At 40.1% G+C, this 19,946-nt stretch overlaps 1 protein-coding gene across 1 annotated transcript in view; it reads left to right on the top strand.

Annotated features, from left to right (window-relative positions):
- The window catches only part of LOC103179259 (pecanex 2), a 123,012-nt gene that overhangs the window by 1,129 nt on the left and 101,937 nt on the right, over positions 1–19,946 (top strand). The window contains exons 2-4 of the mRNA XM_007894451.2: positions 12,606–12,829; positions 15,591–15,702; positions 18,610–18,649. Coding sequence (XP_007892642.2) covers positions 12,606–12,829; positions 15,591–15,702; positions 18,610–18,649 — 376 coding nt within the window. The remainder of the gene's footprint in view (positions 1–12,605; positions 12,830–15,590; positions 15,703–18,609; positions 18,650–19,946) is intronic.

The following is a 19,946-nucleotide window of genomic DNA, read 5'->3' as shown; positions in this document are numbered from 1 at the left end:
CTATCCTCTCTCCTCCTCTCTATCCTCTCTTTCTCCTCTCTCCTCTCTATCCTCTCTCCTCCTCTCTATCCTCTCTCCTCCTCTATCCTCTCTCCTCCTCTCTATCCTCTCTCCTCCTCTCTATCCTCTCTTTTCTCCTCTCTATCCTCTCTTTTCTCCTCCTCTCTATCCTCTCTTTTCTCCTCTCTATCCTCTCTCCTCCTCCTCTCTATCCTCTCTCCTCCTCTATCCTCTCTTTTCTCCTCCTCTCTATCCTCTCCTCGGCCCTCTCCTCCTCCTCCTCCTCTCTATCCTTCTCCTCTCTCCTCTATTCGCTCTTCTTCTCCTCCTTCTCTCAATCCTCTCTCTTTTCTTCTTCTTCTCCTCTCTATCCTCTCTCCTCTCTCTGGCCTTATTCTCCTCCTCTCTATCCTCTCTATCCTTCTCCTCTCTCCTCTCTATCCTCTCTTTTCTCCTCCTCTCTCCTCTCTCCTCTCTATCCTTCTCCTCTCTCCTCCTCTCTATCCTCTATTTTCTCCTCCTCTATTCTCTCTTCTCCTCCTCTCTATCCTCTCTCCTTCTTCTCCTTCTCTCAATCCTCTCTCCTTTCTGCTCCTCCTCTCTGGCCTTATTCTCCTTCTCTCTATCCCCTTCTCTCTATCTTCTCTCCTCTCTGGCCTTCTCCCTCCTCCCCTCTCTGTCATTATCCTCCTCCTCTCTATCCTCTTTCTCTCTCTCTGTCCTCTCTGCCCTTCCCTCTTTTTCCCTGCCCTTCTCTCTTCTCTCCCCCCTCTCTGCCCTTCTCTCCTCTCTTCTCCCCCCCAAACCTCCCTTCCTCGCCCCCCAAACCTCCCCGCCTCCCCCCCAAACCTTCCTTCCTCCCCCCAAATCTTCCCACCTCCCCCCCAAACCTTCCCACCTGCCCCCAATCCCGCCTCCCCCCAAACCTTCCCGCCTCCCCCCAAACCTTCCCGCCTCCCCCCAAACCTTCCTGCCTCCCTCCAAACCTTCCCGCCTCCCCCTTCCCCTTCTCCACAAGTTTAAAATTTTCTTCTCAAACCGTCTTTATTTCTCATTCCTTCCTCATAAATTTGACTTGTCATTTTTATACATTTCTCTGCCTCCGATAAACGCCTGTGCCCCGCAGACCTCACATGTGCAATATTGTAGCTTGAGTTCGCTACTGACTGCTCAGGTGCACAAACAATTATGTTTTTGGAAGATCACATATTTTCAAAATAATATCCCTGGTTTCTGCACCACAATGGCCTGCACTTACATAATATGTTTCATCTGAGAGATTGGGGTGGAGGAGAGGTCGACAGGAGATAGCTGAAGTGTCAAGGAGAGAGGATTTTAAAAAAAAGATCTAAAAATTGAGAGGGAATGAGGGAGTTAGGGTATGAGTCTCAAAGCACTTGACACTGCTGACTGGATACCTGAGCTGGAGTTGGGAACTGGGGGTGGGGATTGTAGAGAGGAAGATGACCAAAACCATGGTTAATGGGGTAAGTTTTGAGATAGGCCCTGAATGAGGGGAGGGAGGGTGTGGGTCGGAGGGACTCCAGGATCGAGTTCCATCACAGAAGATCAGAATGGCAGGAAGCCTGCCCGCTGATGGTAGTGTAATAATAATCCCTCCAAAAAACAAAACAATAATAAATTGGTCGTTTTCAATCCACGACTGTTTGTGGGACATTGCTGTGCGCAATTGGCTGCTGCGTTTGCCCACAAATATACAGTCAATTCACTTTACAGTATATTCTGTGAAACGCTTTGGGACGTCTAGAAGACGTGAAAAGCGCTATATCAAATGCAAGGATTATTATTATTATAGGGTGGAAGGGGGAGGGGAAAAATGGGCATGAAGATGGCCAGGGTTCGCTGAGCAAAGGGAGCTGCCAGGTTGGTGAATTTTTTAGGAGTTTACAGAGATAGGATGAGACAAGACCGTGAAAGGATTTGAGAGTGAGAACGAGGATCGTGAACTAGATCCACTGGAGGAATGGGGAGCCAATGGACCTAAGCAAGGATGGAGGTCATAGAATCACAGAGCCTGGTGTGGGAGAGGAGGACTGCAGAGTACCACAAAAGGTGCAGGCAATAGTTCCAAAATTACTGCACCAAATATTATGTTTTCTCTCAATAATAATAATAATCCTTGGATTTGATATAGCGCCTTATCACGTCTTCAAGATGTCTTCAAGCACTTCATAGAATATACCGAAAAGCAAATTGACTATATATTTTGCGGGCAAAATGCGGCAACCAATTGCGCACAGTCGTGGATTGAGTGACCATATTTTTTCATGAATTTTTTTTTGAAGAGATTATTACCCCCGTAAAAGCAATCCGCCAATCGACTAACAACCGGATTTCTATTTACTGCTCGGTAAACAGAGGTGTGTGGAGTAAGGAAACTACTTGCCCTCTCCACGAATTTGACCTGAAGTCCACTCGCTTGCGCGACGAGCTCTCTAGCCATTGAGCTACAGGACTCCACAATTTATATGCCACACAATGATATAATATTTACATTTGATGTTGCACCCTATCACATAATTGAGACATATCAAAGAGCTTCACAGGAATTACTGTAATGTGTAGTAAATGTGTCTTTGCAGGTGAACAGCAGTCAATTTGTGCACATCAATGGCTCACAAACAGTCATGAAGTGAATGACTAATTGTGGGTCAGTGACCCTTTATTTCATGCATTGGTATAATTTTATCTTTGCCACTACTTTGGGTTTGTTCCTCAACTATGGTTTCAGTTTTTCCCATTTGCGTAAATGATAAATGATTACTGGGGAGATCACAATTTAATACTCTTTACAGATTTGGGGCAATCTACTTCCGAAAGCGCAGTCAACTCTTGCAATTTCAGTATGGGTGCTGATGGAAATTAAACCACCTGATAATTTTCCAAACTAAATGTGTATATTTTGGTTTTGTTCTTCAATGGTGAAAGACCAGTAAAGAGTGATGACTCTTTAAGCTCTCCGGGATGCTATCTCGCGTGAAGGGCACTATATAAATGCAAGTTGTTGTTGTTTGTTGTTGACTCTATGGAGCATCTTGCAAGGCTGGAGAAAACACAACTGGGAGGAAACAAGATCAATGTCTTTAAAATACTGAAAGAAATAGGTGATGTAGGTAGATGCTCTATTGTAACTGCAGAAAGAACATTGGTATTATTATTATTATTATAGGAATAGATGCAGACTGAGATGCGCAAATACTCCAGATTATGGGACATAATGGCTTCTGTCTTGACGTAAGGAACTGGCTGGGTCAAATATAGTGATGGTGGGGGAGAGGGATTGATGCAAATTCTATGATTTTTTAAAATTGTCTTTGGGAAACAAAAGTAGCCAAACTTTCCCCTAGGATAGGAACATGAAACAGAAAGAAGAGAAGCCCAATCAGTTTATCAGATCTTGGAAGATCTTTTTAACCCAATTCGCTGCTCTATCGCCATCCCCCTTAATACCTGTTACCCAGGTATATCAGTCTCTATTTTAAATATTTCTATTCCTTCCGTCTCTACAGCTTTCTGGGGAAGAACGTTCCACAACTTCAAAACCCTCAGTGTGAAGAAATGCTTCCTTACTTCAGTTCTAACTATCTTAATCCTGATTTTAATGCTATGTTCCTTTGTAATGATTCCACTATCAAAGGGAAGAATCGTCCACTATCTAACCTATCAATTCCTTTCATTATTTAAATACCTAGACCTCCTATGTTTTAAGAAATTTAACTCCAGTCTACCAACCTTTCATCGCAGTTAAGTCTCCTCAGTGTTGACATTAATCTGGTGAACAATGGAGAGAAGGGGATATTGAGTCCACAATAGGCTCTGGGACATAAGTTATGTGTGATACGTTGATGTAGTGGCCTTGATGGCCACGCTTCCCTAATGTTAAATATTGTTCTCACTTTCTGGAATAAGCACGCCATTTAGCACCAGGAGCTTTAATCTAATATTCTTTTACATTTTAGAAAATCATCCAATCCTTGTTTTTGTATTGTTATGACCTAAGAGATTCATAATTGTTTTTCAGCAGAAGTTTGCAACTACTGTAGAAAATATGATGACTAAATATCACTGCATGAATTTGCATTTGATTAGTACAATACTGTAGAAGCTGTTGCGGAACGTTACTTGTTCTGTTGGGAAACTGGGTGGTCTCCCTACCAACCTGCCCGCTCCCTCCATTTATCGGGCTCTGGTCTGCTCCATGTCTCCCGCCCGACCTGCCCTACCATCGGTGGCCGGGCTTTCAGCCTCTCTGCCCCCACACTCTGGAACTCCATCCCACGCTCTCTTCGCTTCGCTTCCTCCCTTGCTTCCTTCGAGGCTGGTCTCAAGACCTTTTGCTTCAACCGTGCCTTCGGTCTCCCTCCCACCTCTCTGCCTTCCCTCACCCCTACCCCACCCGTCCCCCATGCTCGGGCCCCGACACCTGACTGTTCAGCGCTTTGGGACGTCCTCCCGACATGAAAGGCACTCTGTAAATGTAATTTTGTTGTTGTCTCAGTACTACGATATCTGTGTGACAAATAACAACACCCACTGAAATCATCTCCTAATTTCTCTGGAAGTCGCTGGGAACACTCAGCAGGTCAGGCAGCATCTTTGGAGAAAGGAAAGTGGGTTAACATTTCAGATTGATGACCTTTCATCAGAACTGATAAAGGTCATCGACCTGAAACATTAACCCACTTTCAACTCTTCATACATGGTGTCTGACCTGCTGAGTGTTCCCAGTGACTTGTTTTTATTTCAGATTTCCAGCATCTGCAATATTTTGCCTTTCTTCCCCCTTAATTTCTTTATTTTTCTAATTTCTCTATTGATCATGTTTTATTATTCAAACTGCAGGAACCTTAACTGTCAAAATACCCCATTCAATATCCTGTCAGTTGCGCAGTATTTTCGTAAATCATGTTTAGCTGTTTTATTTTACAATGTGCAATAACAATAAAGAGGCTCAATAAATGTACCAGAGACAGGTGGAGATTTGAGTGCATGTTGCAGCTTTACAGTATGATACATTGTGCTAAAACGGTGAGCAATCAACTCTATTAAAAGTGGAAGTCTTCGTTATTTGTATCATTTGAACTATGTGAAAGCCTCAGCTTTGAAGAGAAAAAAAATTGCAATTATTTCATAACACATCAAAACATCTCAATGTATTTGACACATAATTACTGTGAAGTATTTGTAGTACAAACACAGTACCCCAGCAAGGTCTCATGAGCAGCCATGAAGTGAATGACCAGTTAATCTGGATGATTGTTGGTAGTGTAACATAATCTTTAATGTCCACATGATGAACATGCAGACAATACCTTGATGTAACGTTTTATGAGAAGGATGGCACCTCCAATAATGCAGGGCTTGGAGGGATTAAGCTCCCAAGGGTTGGTTTATGACTGGGTTTCCTGCCTGTATAAAACACTTGATGCCAGTGATTCCAGTCTTGTTTAACGTGGAAGGCAGGGAATTATAGGTATCTTAACTTGACACCTCCAAAAGAGGAATATTTAAAGAATTACAAAGTAAACTATTCTACAGATAAATCATTTGATTTTATTGGATTGATTATTGTTGATTATTCTTTAAGGGAGTAACTTGCTGAGTGAATGAAGATAATATAGTTAATATTAGGGATTTTAATTTTCTCTTTATGCAAGTGCTAAACTAAACATGTGCTAAGTTGGTATTTCACAATATCCACATGGTCATTTTAAATAGGACAATTTTGTGACATCAAATACAATTGGGATGCAACTTGTAGTGTAATAATGAATGGGTACACACAATTGGAATCCATACAAAATGCAATTTGGACAAAATAACTACAAAAGGAGAGAGACCCAGAGAAACTCAAAGATAAAAGCTTCAATCACCAAGAGGTGGAATTGTTGCTTGCTGAAACTTTGGCATACGAAAGGAACCCCCGGCCAAAGCGACATATCTGGTATAAGAAAAATAGCTCAAATTTGAATACTGCGTCTGAAATTACACCTGGAAGCAATACAGAAGATGTTACTGATGGCAAATGGCATGCCTGAGAAAAATTGACTCCTAGTCGAGCACTCCCTCAGGGCTTCAGGGAGTGACTCAAGTATCGAGGAACAACCTAATGCTGGTGGAGGAGACAGCTGTCCAGACACTTGTACCAGAGGTAGTTGCTGGTCTGCATGTGATACAGGTTGATTGTGACAACATCGCTTCAAAACCACCTGAAGGGAAGCCATCACCCAACAAGTTCTGATTCTTTTGTCATTTATGCTTGTTTCACAATTTGTTTCAGGATGTTTTTGTGCTTGAACAAACTATGTTGAAAAACAGGAGAGTTTGTATATACATAATGCATACAATGGCTGACACAGTGCATTAACTACATTCCTTTGTTCATAGTACTATAGTCCACATTATCATGAACTTGGAAGGGCATTATTAATGTATATAGAGAGGAGTAGGTTACTGACACTGACTCCTGTGCTCAAGTTTCGTATAGGCTTTGGATTCTTCCCACTCAGCTCTCGTTAACCCTGTAAGTCAAAGCTCTACCAGGTTGGGTGGTCCTAACTGGACAATAATAATAATCCTTGCATTTAATATAGCGCTTTTTCACGTCTTCTAGACGTCGCAAAGCGCTTCACAGAATAGACTGTAAAGTGAATTGACCGTATATTTGTGGGCAAAATGCGGCAACCAATTGCGCACAGCAGTGTCCCACAAACAGTCGTGCATTGAAAATGACCAATTTATTATTGTTTTGTTTTTTTGGAGTGATTATTATTAGGTGTGTGGAGTAAGGAAACTTGCCCAAGCTTTCGCCCTGTCTGGAATTGAACCGCAGGTGCTCTAACCATTGAGCTACAGAACTCCACAAATAGGAACAGGAGTAGGCCATTTGGCCCCCCGAGCCTTCCCAGCCATTTAATAAGATCATGGCTAATCTTCTAACCTAATTCCATTTACCCGCTCTATCCCCATATCCCTTAATCCCTTTTAAAAAATCTATCGATCTCAGTCTTGAATATTTTCAATGACTGAGCATCCACAGCCTTCTGGGGTAAAGAATTCCATAACTTCACTACCCTCTGAGTGAAGAAATGTTTTCTCAACTCAGTTCTAAAGGGCTGACCTTTAAACCTGAGACTATGATCCCTAGTTTCAGATTCTCCAACCAGGGAAAACAGTCTCACACTATCTACCCTGTCAAGACCCTTAAAAATCTTATAAGTTTCTATAAGATCACCTCTAATTCTTCTATGTTCTCGCTTGCAAGGCAAATGCTCTAACCACTGAGCTGCAGGACTCCACAGCTACAGGACACCACAAGAAGGCTGAAAGCCTGGCAGGCAATGCTGTCAATGGCAAGCTATGCGGTTTAGCTGGTTAAACTCCAGCAGTACCCCAACCATATTCTGGGGTCCCCAAACCTGGGCTCGTGCCAACCTGTGCCTAACACTTTCTGGAATTAGGTGAGCAGGATGCACCCCTCCAAGGAGAGAGTGCACATTCAATTCCAATAAACATCTCTGGAATTCTCATGTATAAATGGGATGCGTGGAACTCTGTTTGATTTGGATACTCTTAAGCATGGCGATGTGTCTGACATCCATCTGACCCTCCAAAAATGCAAAAGAGTCAAAACAAAAATGCAACTTGCGCAGCAAAAAATTCAGTTTTTCCCCAAGATGTAAATATTGGTACTGATACATGTAAGTTAAGGAAGATAATGTGTACCTCTATTCTCTGTTCTTAATATGGCAGGTGTTATTTTGCAAGACAAACATGCAGCATCACTGTTCCACTAGATGCTTAGTGAAGCGACTGCTTTAGGCAACTGAAGTAAAGACTCGATCAACTCTCATTTATCAGATTGCCATAGGTTGGAGTCAAATAAATGTGTCTATCCCTTCTGTTTGAAAGTATTAAGTTAACCACTGGCCAGATGTCCATTTCTATTGGAAAAAGCTACTGTAACTCATTCCAACATGGCAAATAGCAACTGCTTTCTTTATACATGTGACACTTTCTTCATAGCCTGATGCTTTTGAAATAACTACTTACGCAGCTACAGGCCAAGATATGCTATTTCAAGAGTCAACTAGTTTTTGTGACTTTGAGTGAACTTTGATCAAAGGAGGATGAACTGGACCCTAGTGCAGCAATGAAGTGATCATTTCTTTGAATTGACTAAAGATGTAATATTGCAAAAACAGAATGCATTGAGCAGACCCAATAATAAATTAGGAGTGAAGAAGAAGGGAAGCACGATAAGAGAGTTATAAGGTTGTTTTGTAGTTTGAAGATGTATTTGGCCATTGTTGTCCATATGCATATTCCTCAATGATCAAAGGAGGAGTTTAATCACTGCCGAACCTTGTTTTAGATGTTGTAGGATATGTAATTTGTCCTTTAGCCTAAGGTGGATGAGCAAGTCATTGGGACCTGTTTGAGTTCCAGATGTGTTTTCAGGATGGTTTCAGCTTCTGTTCTTTTCTCTTTGCACTTCCCCTGAATGTAACATCAGTTCATTTGATCTCAGTGACTTATACAAGACCAGGACACTGGATTTACTTAAAACTGGAAGGCTGAATGTGGAAAAAGTTAAGTTCCCAATTGTATTTATTGGAGGCAAAAAGATTATGTATATGATGACGTTATTCACGTACAACGTAGATAAGGAAAATTGTGCATGCAAGATTGCAGAAAGAAAGAGAGAAAGAAAGAAAGTGAAAACAATGTCTAAGAAATAAGCACTATGTAATGATGCCCTTACCATAACATTTTGTACATTTTGTAGGTTTAATTGGTGATTTGTAGAAACAAAAACAACAACTGCTGTTTTGAAGCACTGAGTTCAGCTGATTAGAATGTTTGCAGAATCCCCTTCTCTTGGTAATGTTGCTAAAATGAAAGCAAATGCACCACACTTGGGGATCTCAAGAGTAAACTTTTTTTTATTTAATAATATTTTTTTAAAGGGTTGAAGTCAACAACATTTACAATGGTATAATATTGATTTTTAATAATGAGCACTTTGTACAATAGAATCAAAAGCATGTAGTCCAAGTAACAAATTATTTATAGTGTAATGTATATTAATCTGCAGTTATACTGGTAGTTTGTACTTTTATTTGGCCTGTGTAAACGGATGGATGGTGTAATGTATACCCAAAATACCAACTACCAAGCAGAGCATTTGCATAGTCGAGCCTGGAGGTGATGAAGGCATGAACAAGAGTTACAGCGGCCTGAGGGGTGAGGTGGTGGCAGAGTCGGGCGATGTTACGGAGGTGAGGGAAGGCAGAGCAGGTCATGGCTTGGATGTGGGGAAGAAAAGACAGTTGAGGGTCGAACAAGACACCCAGGTTCCTGACTGGCTCGGTGAGTTGTAGTGAGCAGCCATGGAGGTTGACGCTGCCAGAGCCTGAGGTGCTGAGGCGCTGGTGTGAGCCAATCAGGAGGGCCTCAGTCTTGTTCACATTCAACTGTAGGAAGTTTGCCCTCATCCAGGACTTGATGTCCGACAGACAGTCTGTCAGGACAGCAGTGGTCCTGGAGTTGAGGGTGGAGGCAGAAAGATAGAGTTGGGTGTCATCCGCATACATGTGGAAGTTGACTCCATGTCTGTGGATGATGTCACCAAGGAGGAGCATATAGATATTGAAGAGGAGAGGGCCAAGGACAGAGCCCTGGGGGACACCAGGCGTGACAGTGCGGGGGCTGGAGGAGAAACCGTTAGAGGCAACAAAAGGTCAAAGTATTCCTTGTTTCTGTGATATCAATACATTTCATACTCAAACTTGTGACATTATGGGAGTAGTTGGGCCTTCCTACACAACTGTTTTACCAGGGCACTGCTTGGAGAGCTGTCAAGCTATCACCCCTCATACCCGAGAAAAACTACAGCATGGCACATCCTTTTGAATCCTGTGAATCTGTGTGGCGTAGCAATTGTGTTTGAGTGAGATTGTAGTACTCATTTAAGTTTTATGTGCAGATTTCTCCTCAGTAGGAATGGGTGGGGAGCGTTTCTAGGCAGTAATTTTGTTTAGGGCTTTGGTAGAATGAGACTTTCCCAAACACATTCCTACTTGTATTTTAAATGGGATTGAATGTGTATCATCTTGTTTGATTGCCTGCTGCAATACTGTATAAGATTAATATTTGTTTTGTTAATTGATGAAAATATGGAAGGATTTGCTTCTCCACAGCTCTGGCTGTATCGTCGGCCTTTCAAATCTGCTTGGTGAAAAATGCTGTTTGCTAATATTTAATTTAGACTCCAAATTGACAGAGATTTAATCCAGTGGTTCCATTTTCAAGAAACTCCAATAATACCCTTATCTCGCTACTTCAGTAGTGTAATTCTGTGCTTGGGCACAAATGATGTTAGCTTCAAAGCTCTGGCTTTATGACCAATAAAGCTGGAGATAAGTGATAGTATTGTCTAGAAGGAAACAAGCTTGTAAAGCCATAATGTCTTGGAGAACGGGGTCGTTAGGTTCCTTGAAGGGGGAATTCAGTGTTCCATAATATCAGTATTTTTGGTTGATATCATACCATGAGACTTGGGCTTTCTTTTAAAGTGTTCTCCTCTGAATTTTGTTTTCCTTTTAATTATTGGTATCCGTAATAGATTTTGGGGTAATCTGGATATATATTTTTGTATTGTGTGTGAGTATATTATATGCACAGTATTGCTCCCTTCTCTTGATTTTGCTGCTTTATTTCAAGCTTATTATTTAAGCCTTATTAAAAGCTTTTTTGTAATTCTTTAAATGAACATGTGCTCACGTACATCCGGAGGCGATTCCCAGCATAAAGGGCGCTATATAAATGCAAGTTGTTGTTTCTAAGCACGGTTGAAAAGGAAAGTTTTCAGGCGGGACTTGAAAGAGGGGAGAGAAGGGGCAAGGCAGAGGGATTGAGGGAGAGCGTGCCAGAGTTTTGGGGCATAGTGGCTGTAAGCGCGACCTCCGATGGTGGGGCGGAAGGTGTGAGGGACCAGCAGGAGGCCGGTGCCAGTCGACCGGAGGTGCCGGGTGGTGGATTGGGGAGAGGAGGTCAGAGAGGTAGGGAGGTGCAACGGAGTGAATGAATTTGAACGAGAGTGAGGATCTTGAAGTCAATCTGTTTGGTGATGGGGAGTCAGTGGAGCCTGGCCAGAACTGGTGAGATGTGGGTATGGAGTTTGGTCCGGGTCAGTATGCGGGTGACAGAGTTTTGAATGAGCTGGATCTTGTGAATGGTGGAGCTGGGGAGACCAGCGAGGACTGCGTTGGAGTAATCCAGGTGGGAGGTGACAAACGCATGCATTTTAAACCAGATATCTATATTGCTCTTGATTAAAATTTATTTCTGAGGCATGTCTCTCTACTTTGCACTTATTGTGACTTAACACAAAATTTACATACATTATAAGAGAAATAGCACAAAAGATAGTAGATGAAGTTGATTGATTCTGACCCTGTTTTAATGTATTCCTAAGGTAGATGCAGAAATGCATGGGCATATTAACACCCACAATGATGTAAGGTTGTGTTTTAAGGAACACAAAACCTTGCATGGATAACAGGAGCTGAATGGAAGAATCAACAACAACTTGCATTTATGTAGTGCCCCTCACAAGGGTAGCGTCCAGAGCGCTTGACAATGGCGGAGCACAATGCCAAGCCGGGGCGAGGGCGAAGGTGACCGCACCCACAGAGAATAGAAAGGAGATGGAAGGGGCAATGAGGAGGGATAGAGGAAGAGTGTTCCAGAGTTTTGTGGCGTTGTGGCTGAAAGCACGGCAACCAATGGTGGAACGGAAGGCACAAGGGCACAAGCATTATTATTATTATTATAATTATTATTAACAAATCTCTAATACCATGAGTGTTTCCGTTGCTCAAGTGGTCATTTATCATCTGACTTAACAGTCAGCATTTACTGCTTATTTGGTAAGGGAGGAAGTGAAGGAAATTATCACAACCAATCTTCATTACATCTACCTACATGCTTTCCAGCAAGGTCAGCGATGAGAGGTTTTAGCAAATTTTCAGCCTTTCAGAGTGCAGAATTTTGGTAAATTAGGATATTTATCAAATAAATTTGCCAAAATTCTTCACAATGTCAAATGTTAAGAAAATAGCCTTGTCTAAAGCCAGGTGGATGGAGGAAACTTGAAAAATTACTGGGTTGTGTGGATCATCAGCACACTGGATTTATTGATCACTTGTTGATGAAGTGTAAAATACACCTTTTTAAGTTTAAAACCCCAAAATATATGTAGAACAGATTTTGTTGTGGAGACACTGCACTTCATATTTATTGTGGAATTTGTCCTGAGATTGTAACTCTTATTTGGGGGTGGCAATCCTCTGATTACCTTCTCTATATTAAAGAGAAAGTAATCAGGGGATAAAAGTTACTGAATACTTTTTCATGTGAATAGCTATTTCAATGTTGTAAATACTTATTTTTCATTGAAATTTTAATTTTCTGGTTTTGTGTATTTTATCAAAGTCCACAAAATGTGCATTTTTTTTGTATTAAAAGAAGTTGTAAGTGATTAAATGTTAAAAATCTTTCTGATCTCTTTTGCTTTGCAGGCTGTATCTGCAAGCAGAGTGGCACTTGGTCTATATTGCTGCACTGTAGCTGTCCTTTTCGCTGTGATAAAGACAATCAACTATCGGCTTCATATGATGTTTGAGGAAGGAGAAGTAATACAACAAAGCAGTGTTGCTCAGACTGATACTGGTGCAAAGGACAGAGCAAGCTCTGGAAGACTGAATAATAACGAACAGGAACTAGTGCTTTCAGTTGATCCGGGGTAAGAAAACACAGATACATATTTTTTAAGCTAAGATTGATGTCCACGTATATATTTTAGGTGGAGCATTTTCCTTTGAGTTTACGGAGAGGAGGAGATTTGAGTATTGAGATATTTTCCCAATGTTCCCTTTTAGTTTCTTCGTGTTACACATCATATATCAAATGCAAGGATTATTATTATTATTATTATTATTATCACCAGCTGAGCAGGAGAATGGGTGATTTTTCCTTTGCTGTCTGGTTGGTGTTGCTTGCAGTTGTGAGAGGCAACCCCCTCCAGGGGGCACAATGCCACCACATTTATATTGTAGGGCTGCTTTCTGATAGCGAGATCAGGAATTCATCCTAAAATAGACTGTGTGTTTGAAACTGCATCTTGTACCTGCTGTTGTGTCTCTTCTTTCCCTCTTCAGAATTATTGCAAAACTATAATTTCCAAAAGAAAAAGCTCTTAAACTCTTTAAAATAAATTGACTGTTTTGCACACTGTAATATATGATTGCAAATTAGTTTTGTTGGGAAAAGCACATTTTATCTGATTATTCTTATACAGAAAGATATAATTGGTAGATTGCATAGTGGCATTTGTGAATAGCACCATATAAATGAAATCTTTAATTAATTATCTGCTCTTGTCTCTTCCTCCTGCTCCCCCATAGTTGAAATGTCAGTAAATGTCCTATTACGTGCCTGTTTAACTCGCATATTTTGATGCCTCTAGTATAGAATTATTGGTTAAGAAAGTACAACCACAAACATAATTTTGACATATATCAATCTTATATTTGTTTAATGCTAGAAAAGGTAATAACAATTTAAACTGAATAGAAAAACACAACACACTAGAAATTGATATTGGAAGGGAGTGAATCTCTATTAGGTGAAAAATATGGCATTTCAAAACAACAACAAATTGCATTTATATAGCGCCCTTCACTCGGAGAGCTTAAACAGATTTAGTAATGTATTGAATAATTATCAAATCTGTTATGAAATGTTGTATTTTTCACCCAGACAAGGAAATGGAATTTATTCTTCATTTAAATGAATACCTGTTCAGAAATTATGTCCATAACTGGAGGTTTTACAACCACCTTCTCTTCCAATAATTCTTTAGTAATTAATTAGATTTCCAATGCCCCCATTGAATCATTCTACCTCTAATTCAGTAGTGTAGTCTTGAGGCCACTTTGTAACACTTTCAAATTAGAAGCAAGAACTTCAGATGATCTTTTATTGGATTTGTCTTTAAAGGAAAAGACCAACACAAAGAAAGTGAAGCCAGGCAGCAAATAATGGAAGAAACTCATTGTATATATAAGAATCTCCCAGATGTTAATTTATTCCATCAGCAAGACATTGCTTTCATGTGAAGTGCTGCATGGAGATGCATTAGATAATGAAGTCTACCAGGAAATTCATTGAGTTCTCTGAACTGAGTATGTTCCTCTTCAATTCCTCAAATTATATGCTCTGAATAGGTTCTTATTAACAACAACAACAAAATTACATTTATAGAGTGCCTTTCATGTCGGGAGGACGTCCTGAGGCGCTGGCCACTCAGGGGTCAGGATCCGAGCATGGGGAAAGGTTGGCGTAGGGGTGAAGGAAGACAGAGAGGTGGAAGGGCGACCGAAGGCACGATTGAAGAGGAGGGTCTTGAGACCGGCCTTGAAGGAGGCAAGGGAGGAAGCGAGGCGAAGGGTCTGTGGGATGGAGTTCCAGAGTGTGGGGGCAGAGAGGCTGAAAGCCTGGCCACCGATGGTAGGGTGGGTCGAGCGGGAGACATGGAGCAGGCCAGAGCCCGCTGAACAGAGGGAACGGGCAGGTTGGTAGGGAGTCAGCAGGTCAGAGAGGTAGGTGGGGGCAAGGCCACATGGCCTTGAAAGTGAGAATGGGGATCTTGAATTCGATCCTCTGAGGGATGGGGAACCAGCGGAGTCGGGCAAGAGAGGGAGTGATGGGGTCATGGAGCCTGGTGGGCGAGAGTACATGAGCTGCAGAGTTTTGGATGATCTACAGCTTGTGAAGGGAAGAGTTGGGAAGGCTGAAGAGGCGGAAGTTTCCATAATCGAGGCTTGATGTGACAAATGCATGGGTAAGGGTTATTAAATGCCACAGGCTGTTTTGCCTATGCGTTAGCCAAAGTGCTGGTGTCCATCACAAAACAATTGCAAGGAAAGCATTTCACTTGTGTTAGAAACTCCAACTAGTTTTTTTGGACCAGTGAGAAATCTAAAATTAGATCCTGCAGAGTGTTGAATTAACTTCTAAGTAACTCGTATTTTGCACAGTGCTTACACAAACATTACATATTTACATACGATATCTATGATCATTGTAATTGACTCAAAAATGTTTTTGTGAGCCTCCCTCTGTTCAATATTTCTATATACTGTAATCAGCATACAAAGGAGACTAAAATATTTTATTCATAGAAACCGTTCAGATCTACGTTTTAGATATTTTCAAAGCAGCACTTACTTGGAGAATATCTTTGTCAGAAAAATACAGGTATTGGGAGAACAGAAACATCAACTTACCATGCCAAATCTTTAGTGTATCTTCAATGCACAACATTGGCAAATGTGACTAAGGACGTATATTTCTTCTGAGTTGTGAAGAATTGATATTGAAGTTGTGTAGTACGGATAGTTATCAATCTTGCAGAATTTTACTCTGTGAAACATATATAGTAATTGGCAAATTTTATATGCCTTTTTTCTCTTTTCCTTTATGTTATTTCCGTGAAATGATAGGAATCCTGTGGAGGATATTGCTTTGACTGAATTCAGCAGAGATATTTCATCACCACCAGACTGCAACAACTCAAAGCAGTCTATGCCTGACCTTGGGGTCAGTGATGGATCGGTAAGTAACTGGGTGGCAAGGAGCGATTTGTGGTTGGCATAGATAATATAGATGTAAGCAGGTTACTTGATTTAAACGGTGATCCTAGAACTGAATAATAATCATAATAATCCTTGCATTTGATATAGCGCTTTTCATGTCGGGAGGACGTCCCAAAGCGCTTCACAGAACACACTGTAAAGTGAATTGACTGTATATTTGTGGGCGAACGCGGCAGCCAATTGCACACAGCAATGTCCCACAAACAGTCATAGATTGAAAATGACCAATTTATTATTGTTTTTGGTTTTGGAGGGATTATTATTAGGCTCTGTGTGGAGTAAGGAAACTTGCCCAAGGTTTTGCCCTGCCTGGACGCAAATGCAACGTGAACAAGTCTCAAAAAAGATAATCAATCCGAACAGTCATTTTCCCACTGAGTGGAAGACTTGTCAAATTGATACAAACTAATACTGTCCTGATCGGTTCCTTTTAAAAAGGTGATGAATCAATACCTAGTTAAGAACAGGATTGAAAGTTACAGATACATATTGAGCAGATGATGAATCACTCTGTTGAGCACAGCAACTGTGACCTAAGGACAGTGAAAATGTCATCCATAGAATGACCTGCTCAGGATTCAATACAATATTCGATAAAATAAAAAGTAATCCTTGCATTTGAAACCTTTAGTCGAACCATCTCAAAATGCTTTGAGTTACTTATTGTAATGTGTAATGACTGCATTTGTGAGTGAATATCAATATCTTTCAATATCTTGGAATTTCACACGAATTAAGGATCAGAAAAAATCATGGCATCTTGTTTTGGAAGATATTTCTTGCATTTATTAATTTCCCTGAAGAGATATATTAGTAGGCTGGAGCTCCTGATAGTGAAAATTGTACTTGGTTTGTTGGTGGAAGCATGTTTGATGAGATAAATTAACTTTAGTTAATGTTTATGGATTACATTTTAGAAAATCAAGAATGGTTTTGAAATATTATCAAATAAACTTAATAAAAGATTGTGGTGTGCTTTTTCCCTGTGACTTTCTAATGCTGTCTTGTAATCTACAACTAAATTTTATGAAATCCTTTTTATGGATGCATGGAAAAAAGTATTCATATTATACAAATGTACTTTGATTGACGATGAAGTGTTTTCTTAAAAGGCTCAATATGCCTCCAAATTTGCAGTCCTATTCCACTCCCCTTTCCTCAACTTGTGTTGATTTTGTGTGACAAATCTTATACATTTTGAAATAATGTAAACTGTGCCTGGTGTATGTATAAGACACTTAGCAACAAATTATTGCTTTCTGGCAGAAAAGATGGACACGTTGGAAAATGCTGTAAGGGTAGCCTTAAAATAAAAGCAGAAAATACTATTTAAATGAGGGGAGAGGGAAATGTGATCCCCCGCCAACCCCCATCTCTTTTCCTTCACTTTAAATTGGTTAAATACAAACTGCTCTCAAAAATGATTTTTTTTCAACCAGTGGTGAAAATTAAACTGCAGTAAAAGATCTCTGAGGGCACTGATATTTCTCAATGCTGAGTATTAGGTCATTGACTATTAACCTGTAGTCATATTCTTCATTCTCCTTTGGGGAATGACAGAGCCCAGTGGCACCTGATGTTTAATTTCAATGTATTTTTTAATTTGGAGCTGGAAGCTAAATGTTTTTTGAAGCACGCTGCTGGCTTGTTCCCTTGCCAATAGGCAGGTTGTGGATTTTATCCCAAAGGCTGCTTATCACTTGCGGTTACCTGCTTCATTTGGGATGATTGTTATCAGTTTGAACACAATTTGGGTATTAATATTCTGCAAGTGCAAGATTTAGTGAAGGGGGGAAATAACTGCCATAGCTTTCTGCTTTAAAAGGAGTCTGGACTCTCTATGCCAAGGTTAGCTTTTATGAAGGAAGGTAAGTGTGCTACATAAAGCTGCTGATGGGTGGGGGGAATAATTTGCAAAATATAATTTTATTCTGTAGCCAGACTCTTAAAGTGCGGTTGATGGAACTGCATGTTTAATTACAACTTGGAAAGAAGATCAAGGCCATCTTTTATAAATGGTTATTAACCATTCCAGCATTTTAACGTTACCAAACAAAACAACTTGAATTTGTATAGTGCTCTTCTCAAAGAATAATATCTCAGAGCACTTTACAGTGACCGGACAGGAACTGAGCAGGGGACTTGGGAGGGTGCAGTGCCATTAAACTGGTCTGCTGCACTTATATTGATGTTTCTCCCTCCTGGTGTGGAACTTTCATTTAACATTCATTTAAAAAGAAATCAAAAAGTTGATTTACTACAAAGAACAAAAAATGTTGTAATTAACATTTTTTTTTAAAAGTCAACAAATAAAATGAAAATCGAGCAAATCATAGTTGACCATGCAAATCTGGCTTGTAAAAATATTTTTTAAAATATACTAATTTGGTCATTCAATCCATGACTGCTTGTGCGACACTTTTGTGCGCAATTGGCTGCCGGTTTTGCTCACCAAATATACAGGCAATTCACTTTACAGTATATTCTGTGAAGCACTTTGAGACATCTCGAAGATGTGATAAGGCGCAATATCAAATGCAAGGATTATTATTGTATTTGACAATACATTACCTGTCCTCCCCAAGAGAGCGAATCTCAAGAGTTCTTTCCACTGAATTTAAAGATTCACTCCTCACATCATTAATAATTTAAAACAGGTTGAGGTTAAGCTAAAAGATTGTGTTTTTGTTTTACTGGCAGTAATTTTTTAAATTTGAAAGAAATAACACATCTGGTGATTGAATCTGAAAGTGGGATATTTGTATTTTCTCAGCAAATATTACTCTGCTTTTCAGCCACACTGAAAATGTTCTGTATTCATTGCTGTTTCTAACACACTAATAAAATCTTTCTTTGTTGCTAATAGGAACTACCAACAAATCCTAAAGATGCTGAAGAGCTTAAAGGTATTTGATTGTTCCCTTTGATTGTTTCAAACCCTAACATTTTGATATGACTACCTGCTCGTGTGTGTTACAATGTGCAGTACCTGTCTAAATGTGTAGCCACAGATGGTTTATGATGCTGATTAGTCAGGATTTCTTCCAGTTCTGTAGCTGAGTCCCTCCATTTCAATACAAAAAAAGTCAAAAGCATTGAATGATGCAGTTATTTCTTCTGACTGCTGTTTTCATCACATGTGAAGTTTGGATGAAGACAGCCCTCCGGCCCATTTGATCTCATCCTTCAATTCCTATCAACAGGATCAAGTTATTTCTTAAATGAGCCCAGTATCCTGGCCTCTATCACTCTTCCCAGTAACCCATTCCAGCTGTTGATCACCCTATGTCTAAAGAAATATCTCTTGGCATTCCTGAACCTGTGATCTCTTGCATCCCTTTAAACTGTAGAAATCTGATCTTAAATATGCATAATCCGGAAATCTGCTTAGGTTTAGTCTCAGCTGCTTAGATGTATAACTGACAGGAGACCAAGCAAAATGTGATTACCACATCAGCTAACTCAGCACAGACTGGAATTCGAATGTGCACTTTTCCACTAACCTCCCTTTTTTCATTTCACGATTATCCTCAATTTGTGCTCCCTTGTTGCTGACTCAGCAAACAGTGAAAGTCCATGTGGAAACATCGTCAGTTTTTCATGTAATTGCTACAGTTTTATAAGAGTAATAATCCTTTACCGGAAAAAACATCAGTAGAATATGTTTTATCTCTTAAATAGCTTTTTGACATGTTTTCCATTCATGTGCCTATATAACAAAGAGATGAATAGATTCATATAGTGCTGAAATGTTAAAGACCTTTTGAAATATTAAAAAATTACTTTTAACAAAACATCGGAACAGTAGTAGACCATTCAGCCTATCAAAACTATTCTGCCATTTTATTTGATCTATTATAAAATATCTTTTAATCCCATTTCCTCTCCTTTTCTCCATTTCCATTAATAATCTTACATCCCAATTAGTCATATTTTTAAACATCCCATTTGAATTTGTATCTACAGATTTCACATTCTCGCAACCCTTTGTGTGAAGACATGTTACCCGAATTACTTTCTTTTTCTAAGGCACATAACTGCATTATTTTAAATAAATACTGTGAATACTGGCATTGTGCTGTTGCTGCACTGGTTACAGAATGATGGTTCCACCAAATTCTCATAGCAGTGTTTCCAATGTTTCATTAAGAAAGATTTCCCTGATCCACCTGCTCTGTAGAATATAGTGCAGATTAATTGCCC

The sequence above is a fragment of the Callorhinchus milii genome, unplaced genomic scaffold (assembly GCF_018977255.1).
Source record: "Callorhinchus milii isolate IMCB2004 unplaced genomic scaffold, IMCB_Cmil_1.0 Scaffold39, whole genome shotgun sequence".
Classification (NCBI taxonomy): domain Eukaryota; kingdom Metazoa; phylum Chordata; class Chondrichthyes; order Chimaeriformes; family Callorhinchidae; genus Callorhinchus; species Callorhinchus milii.
The sequence above is the reverse complement of the archived record's forward strand: the minus strand, read 5'-3'. Positions and strand labels throughout refer to the sequence as shown.